We start from the raw sequence: 14,080 nt of genomic DNA on the forward strand, positions 1-14,080 counted from the left end.
GGAAAGATGCATTAAATGCAGGAAACCAGGGTCAAAGGAATGAATTACACATAAAGAAAAAAAAAACTAAAGGATGCATATCAAAAAAGAGGTAGGAAGGAAGGAAGGAAGGAAGGAAGGAAGGAAGGAAGGAAGGAAGGAAGGAAGGAAGGAAGGAAGGAAGGAAGGAAGCTTATCACAAGAGGTAGAGAATGAAGGAAAAAGGACCTGTGGTTTTAAGGAAGTGAGGAAGGATGAATGGAATACAAGAGAAGGAAGCAATGAAGGAAGTAAGCAATGCATGAGAGGAAGGACACAAAAAAAGTTGTAGAATACAAGAAAGAGAAAAAAGACTAATGACAGACCAAAGCATGTCAGTTAGGAACAGTAAATGGAATAGTATACCAAGTCTAATACTAATACTCTAATTCTAATTTCTTATTTGGACCTAAACAAAACTAAATGATCTAAAAATGTTTCCTCCTCCTCCTGACTGTGTTGGAAACCGAGCAGATTATACTTTGCATTAGATCCAGATCTGCGCCTCTCTGCTGCAGTGAACTTGGAGAGTTTTAAAAATACCTTTTTTCTTGGCTCCCCAGTTAATGTGTGTGCTTTTGATGTCTGCTCACTGAGTCCTCTACCAGCAGGATGGGACCTGCTGTTTCCTAAAGATTACAGCCCACCATGCATCGCCTCTGCTTTTGCCAGCATTAAAATGAACACAATATAAATAGCAGTGGTAAATCCTAACCTCTGGCTGCTTCTCAGCATCTGAGGCGATAGCTGCAGCCAGAGAGCTGGCTACATGTGAAGCAGGGTGGGATGGGGACGGGCCTGCAGCACAGACAGCAGTCCAACAAGCACTAGAGCACCAAGAGGCTCCTGTCAGCTGGGCTCAGCTTTGACGCTGCCGCTGTCTGAGGTAGAGATGCAGAGATGTTTTATTGTCCTTACCAGTTTCTCTGCCCGTTGCCTCAGTTTCCTCCAGACCGTATGATGAGCCTGTAGAAAGAAACAGGGGAATGTGACATACAGACATGTGAGCAAATTATCCCTGCAACTATGGCTGAGATGTCATGTTTACTAATCAGTATCTGGGTTTGCAATAAAACCTAGAAAAACTTGAAGTGCATGGTGCCTATATCCAAATATGGTCAATTAGGAACCACTTAACGTTTGTTTAAATGAGATAAATATAAAAAGGTAGAAAAAATAAAAATCAGACTTTAAATATAGAAGAGGGTGAGAGGAAGAATGGCTGAATAGATAAGAGAGAAAGGAAGGATTAAGTAAGGGAAGAGGAAGGGACAGAAAGAAAGTATGGAGGATTTGTTAATAAGGAAAGAAGGGAAGAAGGAAGGGCTGGGTGAAAGGAAGGAAGGAAGGAAGGAAGGACTGGGTAAAAGGAAGGAAGCAAGGAAGGAAGGAAGGAAGGACTGGGTAAAAGGAAGGAAGCAAGGAAGGAAGGAAGGAAGGACTTGGTAAAAGGAAGGAAGGAAGGAAGGAAGACTGAGTAAACTGAGCAAAGCAGAGTAAATATTTCCACTGCACTAAAAATAAAAACTATTTCTGTCCTAACCTCTACAACATTTAGTCCATAGATCACTCCACACTTCCAACAATATAAAACTGTCCCTCAAACACTGAGCCGCTTTTACTCCTGATCTGACAGGATGCGTTTGCTCTGTGCAAATGTTCTCCTGACTGGAAGAAGTTCTTGGATTATCGTGGATATAAAAGATTTATGGATCAATTTTACAGGAATATAAAACTACTTCTGCTAAATTAGATACATCAAGCACACAGCGCCCCCTCCTGGTTAAAGCAGAGGGCGCTGTGTTTCACTCTGCATCCCAGGGAGCGATTGAAAACCAATAACATGAATTTCTGAACAAGTGAATAATCCATATTCACAACAAGTTAACCAAATTTATTATTAAGTCCTGCCAATATAAGACTTTGTGTTTTTAACTTTAATAAAACATTGCATAGAGGATTAAGTTTTAATCCAAGATAAACTAATCTTATTTGAACACGATTAAACTTCCCTAAAATAACAGGATTAGTTAATCTGCAGCTAAATCTAATAAAAAAAAGCTGAAGAATTAGCTGATCAGTAATTAGTTGGTCATATACCTGCAGCTGCAGTGGCAGCGAGAGGCCCTGAGCTCTGCGGTGGTGGCCCCAGGGGCCTTGACCCAGGCTGTGGAGAGCTGTCACCTCATACTGGGAGCACAGGCCTGTTCTGGCCACTAGGGGGCCCCCACTCAGCATCACATGATCACCACATCTGGAAAAAAAGAATAGAAAGTAAATTAAATTGAGTTTATAATAATACTAAAAATCATAATAATATAACTGATATAAATAGTAATAATATAATTATAATAATCACCTATAGAGCATAACGGTGCCTTTAGGACTGTGTGAAGCTTTCTGTTCTACTTCCTCCTGTTTACACCTGAGAGAAAAAAACAAAGTCAGAAAATAAACATCATTGTGGTGTTAAAGAGAGAGACCTGTGAGAGTCGGATCAACTCTACCTGCTATGAGAGAAAACCTCCAGCGCCACAGAGGGCGTGACCTCCAGAGGCTCCCAGACCAGATCCTGATGGATCAGCTGCTGGGCCCCTCGGGTCAGAGAGCGCAAGGTCTCCTGCAAATGGACAAACACTTTAACTCAGAAAAAAACTTTTTTTCCTCTTCAAAATGGCTCCGTTTTAATCTTCATTACCTCAGACGGGGTCCAGGAGTCCAGCTGAGGGTCGAGGACGACATCACAGCAGAAAGCCCCGGAAGTTACTGCAGGAGGTAAAAAAAAAAAGAAGACAAAAAAAAAACTATCTGAATAGCTGTCCTTTTAGAGAAATTCTAATAAAAAATTAATAATTTTTTCCCAAAAACTCAAATATGAACATTTTGAAAGGTATGTTCAAATTCTCTGTAATATATGCACCTTTTTGATACTGGATGGCATAACAGCAACACCAATAAGTTTTAAATTTGCTCTGATAAAGAGTATCAATCACTGCTGTCAGGTCAGCAGACTTCATATGTTTGTGCACCACTACTAGTGCAGGGCGCCCCCTGGTGGTAGGCAGCATTTTTAATAATGGAATTGAAATATAGGAACTCTAGAAATTTTTTTGTTTTAATAAAAAAGGAATATTACAAAGTATGGTTTGCCATGTTCTCATTATAAATGAAGTCATCTATTTCTTTTGTGCTACTTTTATCAGCCAATTAACTCAAAGATTGCTGCCAACTCATCCGCATGTCGCTCTATTTAGCAACTTTAAGAACCCTCTACTGCCTTAAAGGGGAGTGGTGGCCTAGTGGTTAGAATCCTGAGGTTGTGAGTTTGAAACCCACGCCCACAGACTGCCACTCTGGCTCTCTGAGCAAAGACCTTTAACCCCAGATTGCTCCCTGTGCGCTGGACAGTGGCAGCCCACTGCTCCCCAAAGGGGAGAGTAAATTTCTCAATTGTGAAATCAATAAGGTTCAATTTATCTTATCATTATTTCATTTATTCATTTATCTATTTATAGAGCTTTTTTTCCCTGTGTTTTTGGACACCTTGGCGACAATAAAGGTTTAATAGTTTTAAAGTTTTCGTTAGTTTTATTTGGTTTTGACTTCTGTTTTTTTTTTCTTATTCTATTTTCGTTTGAATTAGTTTTCATTGGCTAATTTAGTTTGTGAAATTTCTACTGGAAAGTAGACCTTATCTACCCATTATAAAGACTAACACACCTATGCACATCTCTAATAAATTCAGTTTAATTAGATTTGTAAACTCTTATTGCAGTTTCAGTTAGTTTATTTTTTTTCTTTCATGTTTTTTTTTCTTTATTTTTATTTTAGTAAACATAAATGCCCCCCCCCCATTCTTGTTTTTGTCGTTTCATTAGTTTTAGATAACCATTGCTCTGGAGTTTCCATCTACAGTTCAAATCTCTGTGCACACGTCACAGCGCTTAGTTCAAGGCAGCACTCAGATACTAGGGCCCAATCCCTAAATGGCCCCTAAACTCTAACCCTGAGCACTAACCCCCCATGTTCCCGTTCCTGCAGAGGGTCAGCCACATTAAGGACCGTCCCAAACCAATGTAGTGGGTAGGGCCAGTGGAATGTTCAGCCCTTAAATAGCGAGTCTGCATCAGTGCAGTGTAATTTATTCCAAAATGGAAGCTCCTCTTTGAAATAGTTTTTTTTTTTTTCACCGTATACGTTTGTTTTAAGAAAGGGGCAAATGCTTAATGTTATGTTAACCTGCGGCATGGGGTGTCTCTGTGTTGCCATGGCAACGTCTGCTTTAGTTTCCCATTGGAGGAAACAAGCCGGACCATTCACGTTTATACCCCCTCCCATCTTCAATCAAAGAGCCTTCCAAATCTGCGAGTGAGACTTCATTGGGAGTGACACTTCACGGTTAAGGGTTAGTGCTTAGGGGGCGGTCTGGTTTTGGGCCTCACACTAAAACCTACGCTACCTATGACGTGTGCAACTGGAGGAAGTGCACTTAAAGGTTTCAGCATCCAGGTTACAATCTTAAAGACTGGAATAGCACTTGAACCCCACAGCAATCCCTGTTTTTGAAATATTACTGCTAAAAAATATTTTTTAAACTTCTACAAGAAGAACATGTACAATAGAGTATGAATTATTTAGATAATTACCCGTCAAAAGAAGTTTTAAATAGGCACTGGAGCTCACTCTTCTGTTTTTTTAACCTAATTTACCAAATAAGATTATAAAATTCCAACAAGAATATTAACCTTGCATAAACCTACACACACAATTACAGATTAGAATAAAGAAAGCAATCATGGAGGAATAAGGAATAAGTGCTAGAGGAAAGAAAATTAAGATAAAGGCAATTTAAAAAATAAAAATATATTCAGGCATTTCATTGCATACTTTCCTTAAAGTTTTTTTTAAGTTTTTTTAAGTTTTGCTCATAAAAAAACAACATTTTAAGGAGTTGAGAACATTTTTCATTTTAGGCTATAAATATTTGAACATCAGAAAGACCAACTTAGACTGTCAATGTAGAATATATGAGCCAATTAAAAATGTGAAACATTTTAACTAATTTACTTTAGAAATAAGACAGAACATAAAGGCAAGACTTTCCTCCATAATTTAACACATTTTAATCTCGTCTTTAAGTTTTATTACCAGGGTTTATTTGGCTTGGTATTTTAAACTTGAAACGTTTAATACATTTAATACCATTGAGGTTTCCTCAATATTTTATAACTATTGAACAGAAAAGGCTTTATAAGATCAATTACTCAACACTACATTTATTATGAAGCATACTTTCTAAATATTTCACTTTCAATGATGATTTTAAACAGAGTGATCTTTATTATTTGATATTTAAGGAGCAGGGAATGGCTTTGCATTTTTTATTTTAGGAGGATTCAGTACATTTAAGCTTATGTTTATTCAGGTTGGTTAAATATTCCAAAAAATTACCATTAACATCTAATACATATTTAACGAAAACTACTACCTTAATCAAAAATTAAAATAGAATTTTTGTTGCAAAAATATAAAAAACAGAAGCTTATGAAGAAGAATTATTGATTGAATATTATTTTAGAGAAAAAAATTATGTTTGTTGATTATTTACAAGCTTTTTTATGTTTATCCAAACAGATTTTTTGCTTGAAAGGTCACATACAGCATGAGCTTAAATGCGCGCTTAGCCAAAGTGTGGATCGAGGGCGCCTAGGGGCGGGGCCAAAGACGGTTCTGGAGAACTGGAATGCACTAAAAACTCCAATCCTTGGTGGGAATACAAAATGGAAGAAAGCAAGAGCAGAAGTGCTTGTATTGGGAATGGGCCAAACATTGTAGGGTGGATCGATTATTCCGTTGCCTTTTATGACGACACTTCCCATCCCTCACCCTGAGGAAACGTAAACAGAGAGGCAGGCCAGATACGGAAGATTGTTTTAGATTAAATCTGCTCTCTATAGTCATTCACTCTCTTTCTCTTTTCAATATGACGGCCACACTGGGAAACTACTGTTGTTAAGGACTCAGTCCAGGTGTTCTTATTTCACTGCAGCTCATTTTACTACAATTACTTATATTATGTTCATTAAAGTTTTTTCTTTTCAAAAAGCAGTTTAGATTATTTATTTCTTCAAACATCAGTAATTATTTTTGTTTGCAAAGTTTTGCAAAATACATTCTATCTACTCTATATACTCCAAATATGAAGCTGTGGAAGTAGAAACAGTTGCATCTCCATTCCAAGTATTTATGTCGCAATAAGGGCTTATATTTTGGTTTTGGTTATAGTTGAAGATAACATGAGAGTTTGAAGTGATACAGAGAGAAAAATATGACAAATCCCTAACAAGAGATTTCTGCATTGCATCTAAATGTACTGCAGGAAGTGTTTCAGATGTAAGAATGTGTTCCTCAACCTGGCACTTCTGGGGTGCTGAGCAGCTCCACGGCGTAATCGTCCTTGAATGCCGTCTCCAGGACCTGTCCTAGCAGAGCAGCGCAGGAACGCCAATAAGCCTGAAAGGTAAAGGGCCGGATTAAAATCCAAAACATTCCCATTTAGCTCTCTTTCCAGAAAACTGGAACTTTTGATTTCTTGATGCACCTCATTGACGAGACTTGGGTCGCTGTCTTTAAATGTAAGCAGAGTGACGGAGCAGGAGTGGGTGAGGGGCTGATGCAGGGGCCACGGTTCTCCATCCACCATCGCCAGAGCCGAGTTGTTCACATGATGCTCAGTTAGATCTAAAGATACAGCATTAGTATTCAAGAAAAAAAAAATGATTTGGGTGTAGGTATTCTGGTCCTTTCCAATCTGACTTACGTCTAGCACAGCTCAGAGGAGTTGACATTCCTTTATTCATGATCAGGAGTGTACCGTCCAGTCCTGGTCCCTTCATGGACACCTCTATCTTCTCGATGCGGGGATACAGAGCTCTCTGCCTGGCCTGCTCTCTGGAGAAGACCGCGTTACGCTGACTGCGCACCTCTGCAGGAGATGGACGCACAGCTGCTGCAGCGGATGACAATCCTAAAAGCGCAGACAAGGCGAGAAGATTAAACGTTCCATTCAGATTTTATTTTTTTTTAGGAGAACAAAATGTATATTTCAGGCTCGAAAGGGTTCTCCCTTTCTCTCAATATTATATTAGCAACATTTTGTGGTAAGCTGTCCCTCTTCAGAACAACAAACTATATATACAGAGTGGCCATCTTTAATCAACCACAGGATCTCGAATCACATCTCCAAGAGCTTACAGTGAGCAGAGACTGTTACTAACTTCTGCAATCACTTAATTAAGTTATTTTGTTTAAAAATTTTTTCAAGTCCCAAACTATTTGACAGTCTAACACTTATTGATTCAATTAGGGCTGAAACTATTAATTGGATTAATTGATTATTGAAATAATCGTCAACTAATTTAGCAATCAATTCATCATTAACTAGTATAGAGACTCTAAAACATATTTAGCTGACAGAGCAGCAGTAAATACATCAAAAATATAAGATAAAATACAACTTATTTGTCTGTCAATATGCTCAGAAACTTAGTTTCTTTAATTTTGTGAAAAATCTTCTTTAAGGAATCTTTGGCTATCCGGTTATTAATGAGTTAATCGAAGAAAAAAAATTATTTACAGATATATTGATTTGCAAAATAATCTTTATTTGCAAATAACTATAAACATGGTTTATTTCTTAATAATTAAGAATTTTCTTCTCATTCCTCTTCGATACCATCTGTTATGATTTAGCAACTTGCACTTAAAGTGATGAGTTTGAAACCCAAATGCTGGAAAATTACTTTCCCCTATTTGATAAACAACATTGTGTGCATTTCTTACATTTGAAATTAGATCTAAATAACTGTTGTTAAATTTTAAGAACTGACAATAGGTTTGTTTAGCTGTAGCTCATGGAAAACACCCTAACCAAATGTCATCCTGTGTCCTAAAATGGGATTTATAAGACTTACTTAGGCTGATTTATTTTGTCATTTTGGATATAAGAGTGTAAACAAAAAGAAATTTCGTTTAAAACAGTTCTAGACAATTCAATTTTTTTTAAAGTGCAGCCTTGAAAACAGTAATAAATACATAAAAAATAGTAATATAAAAATATGACTGTATATTTACAGTTCTAACTTTCTTTTTTTATATTTATACTACACTATATTTATACTATATATTCCACAATGATTCTAGAATTCCTCTATATTTACCAATTATCGTTCATTTAAATATTTGAAGCTAATGCCATGACATTTTGCCTAAATCTCTCATGCTAACTAATGCTAACTGCTACTTACGTCTCTGGAAAATGTGACACACGGTCCTTGTCGCCATAGTTATGACTTTAAATACAAATTATAGAGAAAAACAAACTTAAAAAAGCTACAGTTAAAGAGTAAACAAATAAATGACAAGCTAGAAACCCCTATAGTTGAAGGACGCCATGCATAAGCTCTGTGCACCGCATATTTATGTCCGCCGTCCAGCAGAAACGAAAAAAGTTCCGCTTGACGTTTATAAACTGAGCTGCGATGTTACTTACCGCCACCAGGTGCCGCTGTTTAGACCTTGCTAACGCCCTAAATATTTTTTTTGAAATAATATTTGTGTGTTTATCAGTTGAATTGAGGACTTGACTTAAGTCCTAGATTTGATGACCTGAGGAATTACTTGATTTTAGCAGAATAAAGCAGTAACTTCACGTTAACTTGAGCACCAATGACTTGTAATAGTGTGACTTTACTTAAAAAGATGTATAAAATATTAATAACACTAAAACTGAATTATTTAATCCACATTTTTTGTTTACTAATGTCATTAATATTTTATTAGTAGTTGTTAATGACTTGAAATGTATGTGATAGGACTTGTCTTGACGTTAGACTTCAGAATAAACACTTCAATAAGACTTATCCTTAATTTGAGAATTAATTACTTCAAGGAACCTATTATATGTTAGAATACCTTTAAAAGGTGACGTTAGACAGAAAGTTTAACTTGCCAGTGGAACAAATAGATGTTCTTAATTGAAAGAAAAGGAAAAATCAATAACACTGGAAAAGTGTAAATTAGGTTTTATATATAAAAGCACCAATTCCACAGATTTGTGTCTTTTTTTCTTATTGGTACATTGACTGATAATATATTACTTATTAAAATGGTAGTGATATGCATCCTAAACCAAAATAACATCACAACAATTTACTTTTTTCTCCCTGGTTCAGCATTAACCTATTCATTAATTCATAATATGTTTATAATAGCTCATGTTTTGCACAGGAAGAACAACTAATGGAATTTGCAAATATGCATGCATTATAGATAACAGTTCAAGTAGTGTTGGGGCATCATACCTATAAAAAAAAAAAATGCCCAGAGGATTTTTGGGGAATATGGATTTCAAAAGGATGAAATTGATAACACCAATTTACAGTTACAAACAGTTTTATATGGGATTCCCCAGGGTTCAATTCTGGGATCCTTGCTATTTATTTTGTGCATAGTTCGTATTTATGTTTCTACATGTTGTACTCTTTCCAGACAACACTAATAATGATGTATATGTTGTGCAAAGTACATTTACCATCTAATGCAAATACATAGATACAAATAAAATAAAATGAACAGCCTAACATTTAAAAAATAAAGCTAAAATAAAAAAGGGCTTAAGAACAAGTTTCTTAGGGTTACTCTGGACAGTAAACCATATTGGAAATCATGGCTTTTTTCAATCCAAAATGTCATCGTCAGTCCGACATTAATCCAAAGATTTATCAACCAGATATCTTAAGTGCATAGAGAGAGAGAGCCCTTCTGATGATGACAAACCTTGTTTCTTTCTGTCCGGGGGATGCCGCTCCAAACCATCACTCCGCCTTTATCAGAATCGATCAAGAAATTTCTTTACAACCAAATAAATAAACATATATATATATATATATACATATATATATACTATGGTTATGTGTATATATAACTTTTTTGGTTTAAAGAGAAGGAAAAAGGTTTTTCCGGGATATTGCATCTAGCGACAATGAACTTTACTGCAATGAAATAATCGACTAAGATCAAATTTCCTTACCTTTTTGTGGCATATTAGTTCTTTTTTTGAAAACAAATTCCTATTTAAAGTGTAAAGAATCAAAATAAAAACACTCATTCAGTTTCAGTGTTGCATAAGAATAGTGAAAAAGCTAACTATGGCGATCCCAACGATGCACCGTTCTAACCAAACAGCTTCTTAAACATTCAGAATTATAGACGATGCATAACATAATCTTTATAATCTATAAATATTAGGGTGGAAACAATTCATTTAATTTAAAACCAATCACCTAATTTATTATTGACTGGATGACAGAGACTAACAAATGTAATGAGCAGAAAGAGCAACCCACTCAAAGCAGTAATTATACCAAAGTTGTAAAAGCGATATAGTAATTTGCTTTTAAGTTGAAAACTTTTTTTTTATCTTTTGTGATTGACCTAAATGCTAAACATCCAGGTGTAAATGCACTTTTTAGAAGCAAACTGATTACGTAGTATAAATAGGGATGGAGTTTTTTAGCTTGGATTCTTTTTAGTTTTTAAGATGTTTATTTAAAAAAAGTCTTTTCTTTTTTGTTTTTGAAAATGATGAAATTTGAAAGAGGAATGCATTAATACCAAGGCTTCAGTTCCCCAGTTTTTTTTGTTTTTGTTTTAGAAATTTGCATTATTTATCAATCTTTTCTTCCAAGATTTAGTTTTTACTTATGTCCATGATAATCATCACTTTGAATCTTGTTTTTATAATTATGTTATCCTGATAAATGTTGAGAAGGCTCATGATTGGATATAGAATCCTGTTATGGTCCCTAAAGGCTCCCTCTTCGCATCCAAAATAAGTGTTGGGTTTATTTAAAATTCAACAATCCAAAACATCCAAAGATAATAAGTCATAGAACCAGAAAAGACTGAAAATATTGTTTCTTCCAAACAAGTTCATATAAAAAAAACAGGAATTCATCAATAAGCACATGAGACACTTGTGCGTAAAGTTTTATTTTTTGAAAATAAGTGTTTCTGACATCAAACCACTAACATAACTGGTGTGACCCAGACAGACGAGCTACTCGCTGACACTTCTGCTTACCTTATACTCAAATCAAGCATTTGGATCATACGTAGTGTGAAAAAGAAGACGAGTGTCCGAACATTTCAAACGACAAATTTGACTGACTGATACTGCCTCTTTGGGGCGAGACTGATTGTACTCAGTGTCAGTGTGACAGCACAGCTTCATGCACACATCATCCACAGTAGGTCAGCGTTTGGGATCTTCTGCAGGAACTCCCCCCTCCAAAGGTGCGGTTCTCTTAGACATTCTTGCATCTTTTCATTCATTCGTAGTTAAGTTAGGCGGGTCCTGCTGTGAAATGAGCTCCCAGTGCAACTCCCATCACAGTGGCGTTACGTATCTGTTACATGGTGGAAGGTCTTGCACTGCCAGATAATGTCCAAAAAGGTGCAAAAAAGAGACGGAAAACACAAAGGGAGGAAAAGAGACCACTGAGCGCACTGCCATACCTGCTTTAACCTATGGCTGCTTTCCCAAAGAGCATTTAGCACTACAATCCTCTTCACTAATATATATTTGGCACCACGGTGCATTAAGGAATTTCACTCCAAATGAATCAACCAGTGCTGATGGATGCTGGAGGTTGAGTGTTGCTTTGTTGTTCAAGTGGAAATCCAGTTTTTGTCAAACAGGTGATGAATGCTTGGATCTGACTCACCTTTACCTTTTTCAGAGAGCGTTTTACTACATTTCCCACAATGCCTTTCTAGACAGAAGGCTGAAACTTGAAGAAATACTATCAACACAAGTGGATTTTTCTCCTCCGACTCTCTAACACGAATACATTTGCACTTTAATGCGCGTTCTACTCCCCCCCTCCACCCACCGCTCCTCCCTCAGGCGGTTACTGAATGCTACAGGCAGGGCAGCAGGTCTCCCTTCGGTCGGGCAGAGGGCAGAAGTCCATCTGCCTGACGATCTCAGCAAACAGTTCGTCCACCATCGTCTTGCTCTTGGCTGACGTCTCCATGAAGGGGCAGCCCCAGTCCTCGGCCAACGCCTGGCCCTCGCTGGGGGACACTTCTCTCTCGTCCTCCAGATCCACCTTGTTCCCCACGAGCACCACCGGCACCTGCTGGTACCTGCGCAGAAGACAAACATAGGAACTCATTTAAGTTTGTGTGGACCACTAGAACGCCTTTATTTGAACGCCTTTATTTTGAACCATCCAAGCTGGACTTGGCATTTTGCTTCAAATCATAGGTGCATGCAAACTCAAATGATCAGACATCCTCCTTCCGGATTTTACTCAAGGAAGAGTCCCAGACTGCCCCACATTCAGCACCATGCTCTTTCTCAAACGGGATGCAGAAACTGAGACGGTGTTGAATCCTGAACTCTAACCTTAGCCAAAGAAAATGAGTCCTGCGCTGCTGTTCTTGGTTTATTAGTCACCTCTTATATAAGTCATCACTCGTCTCTTGGAGTAATTTTGGTAGGCTTTCTAAAGGTTCTCCACTGCTCCATGAATAGTTTCAAAAGCCAGAGAACTCTTAGTGACTTCGTTATCATGCATTCTTGAAATTTCTTGATCTTTCAACCTTCTTGATGATGTCATGAAGTACTTTCTGTTTTAAAAAGTAAATCCCACCATTTGAAAATCCTTAATCAGGTTTAGGGGTGTCCTTCAGACTAAATTTTGATCGATTATTTGATCAATTAAATGAAAAACTTATAAAGCTGCAGCGTTTTTTAGCCTGCATGCCGCATCTACATTATCCCCCCCAGCAAATAAGAGGTTGCAAAAAAAACACCAGTCAGAATATGCTATAAAACACTGCCTCTTTATCTATGCTTTCATATTTTGTGAAAAATCTCCAAACTTTAAGCACTTTTCTAGAATTAAAAGCTTCTTTGCACAACTTTCTTTCTAACTTTCTTTCCTCTGAGCTATCAATACAAAGAAACCAGGCTGCAGAGACTAATGGGATGAGTTACTGAATAATTGAATAAAGCTAATGTGCTGCTCTAAAATGGGGTGACATGAACATTAGCTTTCGAAGAACCCCCCTCCATGTGCTTATGATATACATTAGGACATTTTACAAGAAGAAGAAGCAAATGTAAGCTGATGTCTAGTTCGGTCGTTTTGTTTGTCTCCGTCCAGCTTTGATGGATTTAGATTCAAGCTTGGTAGGAAAAATAAAGAATAAGGCAAGTCTATTTTAGTCCTTTTTCTTTTAATGTTTGGAAGTAATCAGTCGACTATGGTTTTGCACATTATTACACTACCGCCTCCATGCTTTATTATGAACCCCACCAGCCGGGCTGCTGAACTACATCAAGATAAAAAACAAACAAACACAAAAGGTCATGAAAAAAGAAAACAGTGCCCATCATCACCACAGACCAAGCATTAAACGTTGATCTGATCCACAATGGCGTCTTTTTACTCTTTTTGCTCCAAACCCAACCCTGATCTGTTATAGCCTGGTCCTCTCCTGACATCTGACTGTCACAGTGGGGGAGGAGGTTGTTTGACAGAACCCAAATGCAGAGGTAGGGGAGGCAGGGGTGAGTTTTTGTAGATTTAATGAAATACACACAGGTAACAGAGGCGGGAATCCAAAAATCCAACATGAGAAATATAAAACAAACCAGAACCATGGAGACATTAGGGGAAAACCATCACAAGGAGCCAGGGTAAGATGAAGTAAGACGAGGTATGACGAAGTAAGACGTAGTTAGACAAAGTTAGACGAGGAAACAGCCCAAGGAGAGTATTTATGGGAGACTGAACAAAGAGAGCAGATTGGGAGCAGGTGTGAAGAGAGGAGTCTAGAAAGGAGCGAGGGAAAAGGAGACCAAGGTTACGTTCACACTGCAGGCCTCAATGCTCAATTCCGATTTTGTTTTTGCGAAATCCAATTTCTTTACATTGCCGTTCATATTTCCAAATATATGCAACTTGTATGTGATATCCTGTGTGAACTG

General features: G+C 37.3%; 1 protein-coding gene and 1 pseudogene across 1 annotated transcript in view; both read right to left on the reverse strand.

Annotated features, from left to right (window-relative positions):
• mrpl39 (mitochondrial ribosomal protein L39) overlaps window positions 1-8,502 on the reverse strand; it is a 17,279-nt gene extending 8,777 nt beyond the window's left edge. The window contains exons 1-8 of the mRNA XM_015390523.1: window positions 8,325-8,502; window positions 6,839-7,045; window positions 6,620-6,759; window positions 6,432-6,531; window positions 2,717-2,784; window positions 2,526-2,638; window positions 2,378-2,443; window positions 2,093-2,272 (exon numbers count right to left, since the gene is read on the reverse strand). Of these exons, the coding sequence (XP_015246009.1) occupies window positions 2,093-2,272; window positions 2,378-2,443; window positions 2,526-2,638; window positions 2,717-2,784; window positions 6,432-6,531; window positions 6,620-6,759; window positions 6,839-7,045; window positions 8,325-8,361 (911 nt within the window). The 5' untranslated portion in view covers window positions 8,362-8,502. The remainder of the gene's footprint in view (window positions 1-2,092; window positions 2,273-2,377; window positions 2,444-2,525; window positions 2,639-2,716; window positions 2,785-6,431; window positions 6,532-6,619; window positions 6,760-6,838; window positions 7,046-8,324) is intronic.
• A 2,557-nt stretch (window positions 8,503-11,059) lies between these two features.
• LOC107094730 lies at window positions 11,060-12,317 on the reverse strand (annotated as a pseudogene).
• Between the last annotated feature and the right edge of the window lie 1,763 nt (window positions 12,318-14,080).

Source organism: Cyprinodon variegatus, unplaced genomic scaffold, assembly GCF_000732505.1.
Source record: "Cyprinodon variegatus isolate N-32 unplaced genomic scaffold, C_variegatus-1.0 Scaffold503, whole genome shotgun sequence".
Classification (NCBI taxonomy): domain Eukaryota; kingdom Metazoa; phylum Chordata; class Actinopteri; order Cyprinodontiformes; family Cyprinodontidae; genus Cyprinodon; species Cyprinodon variegatus.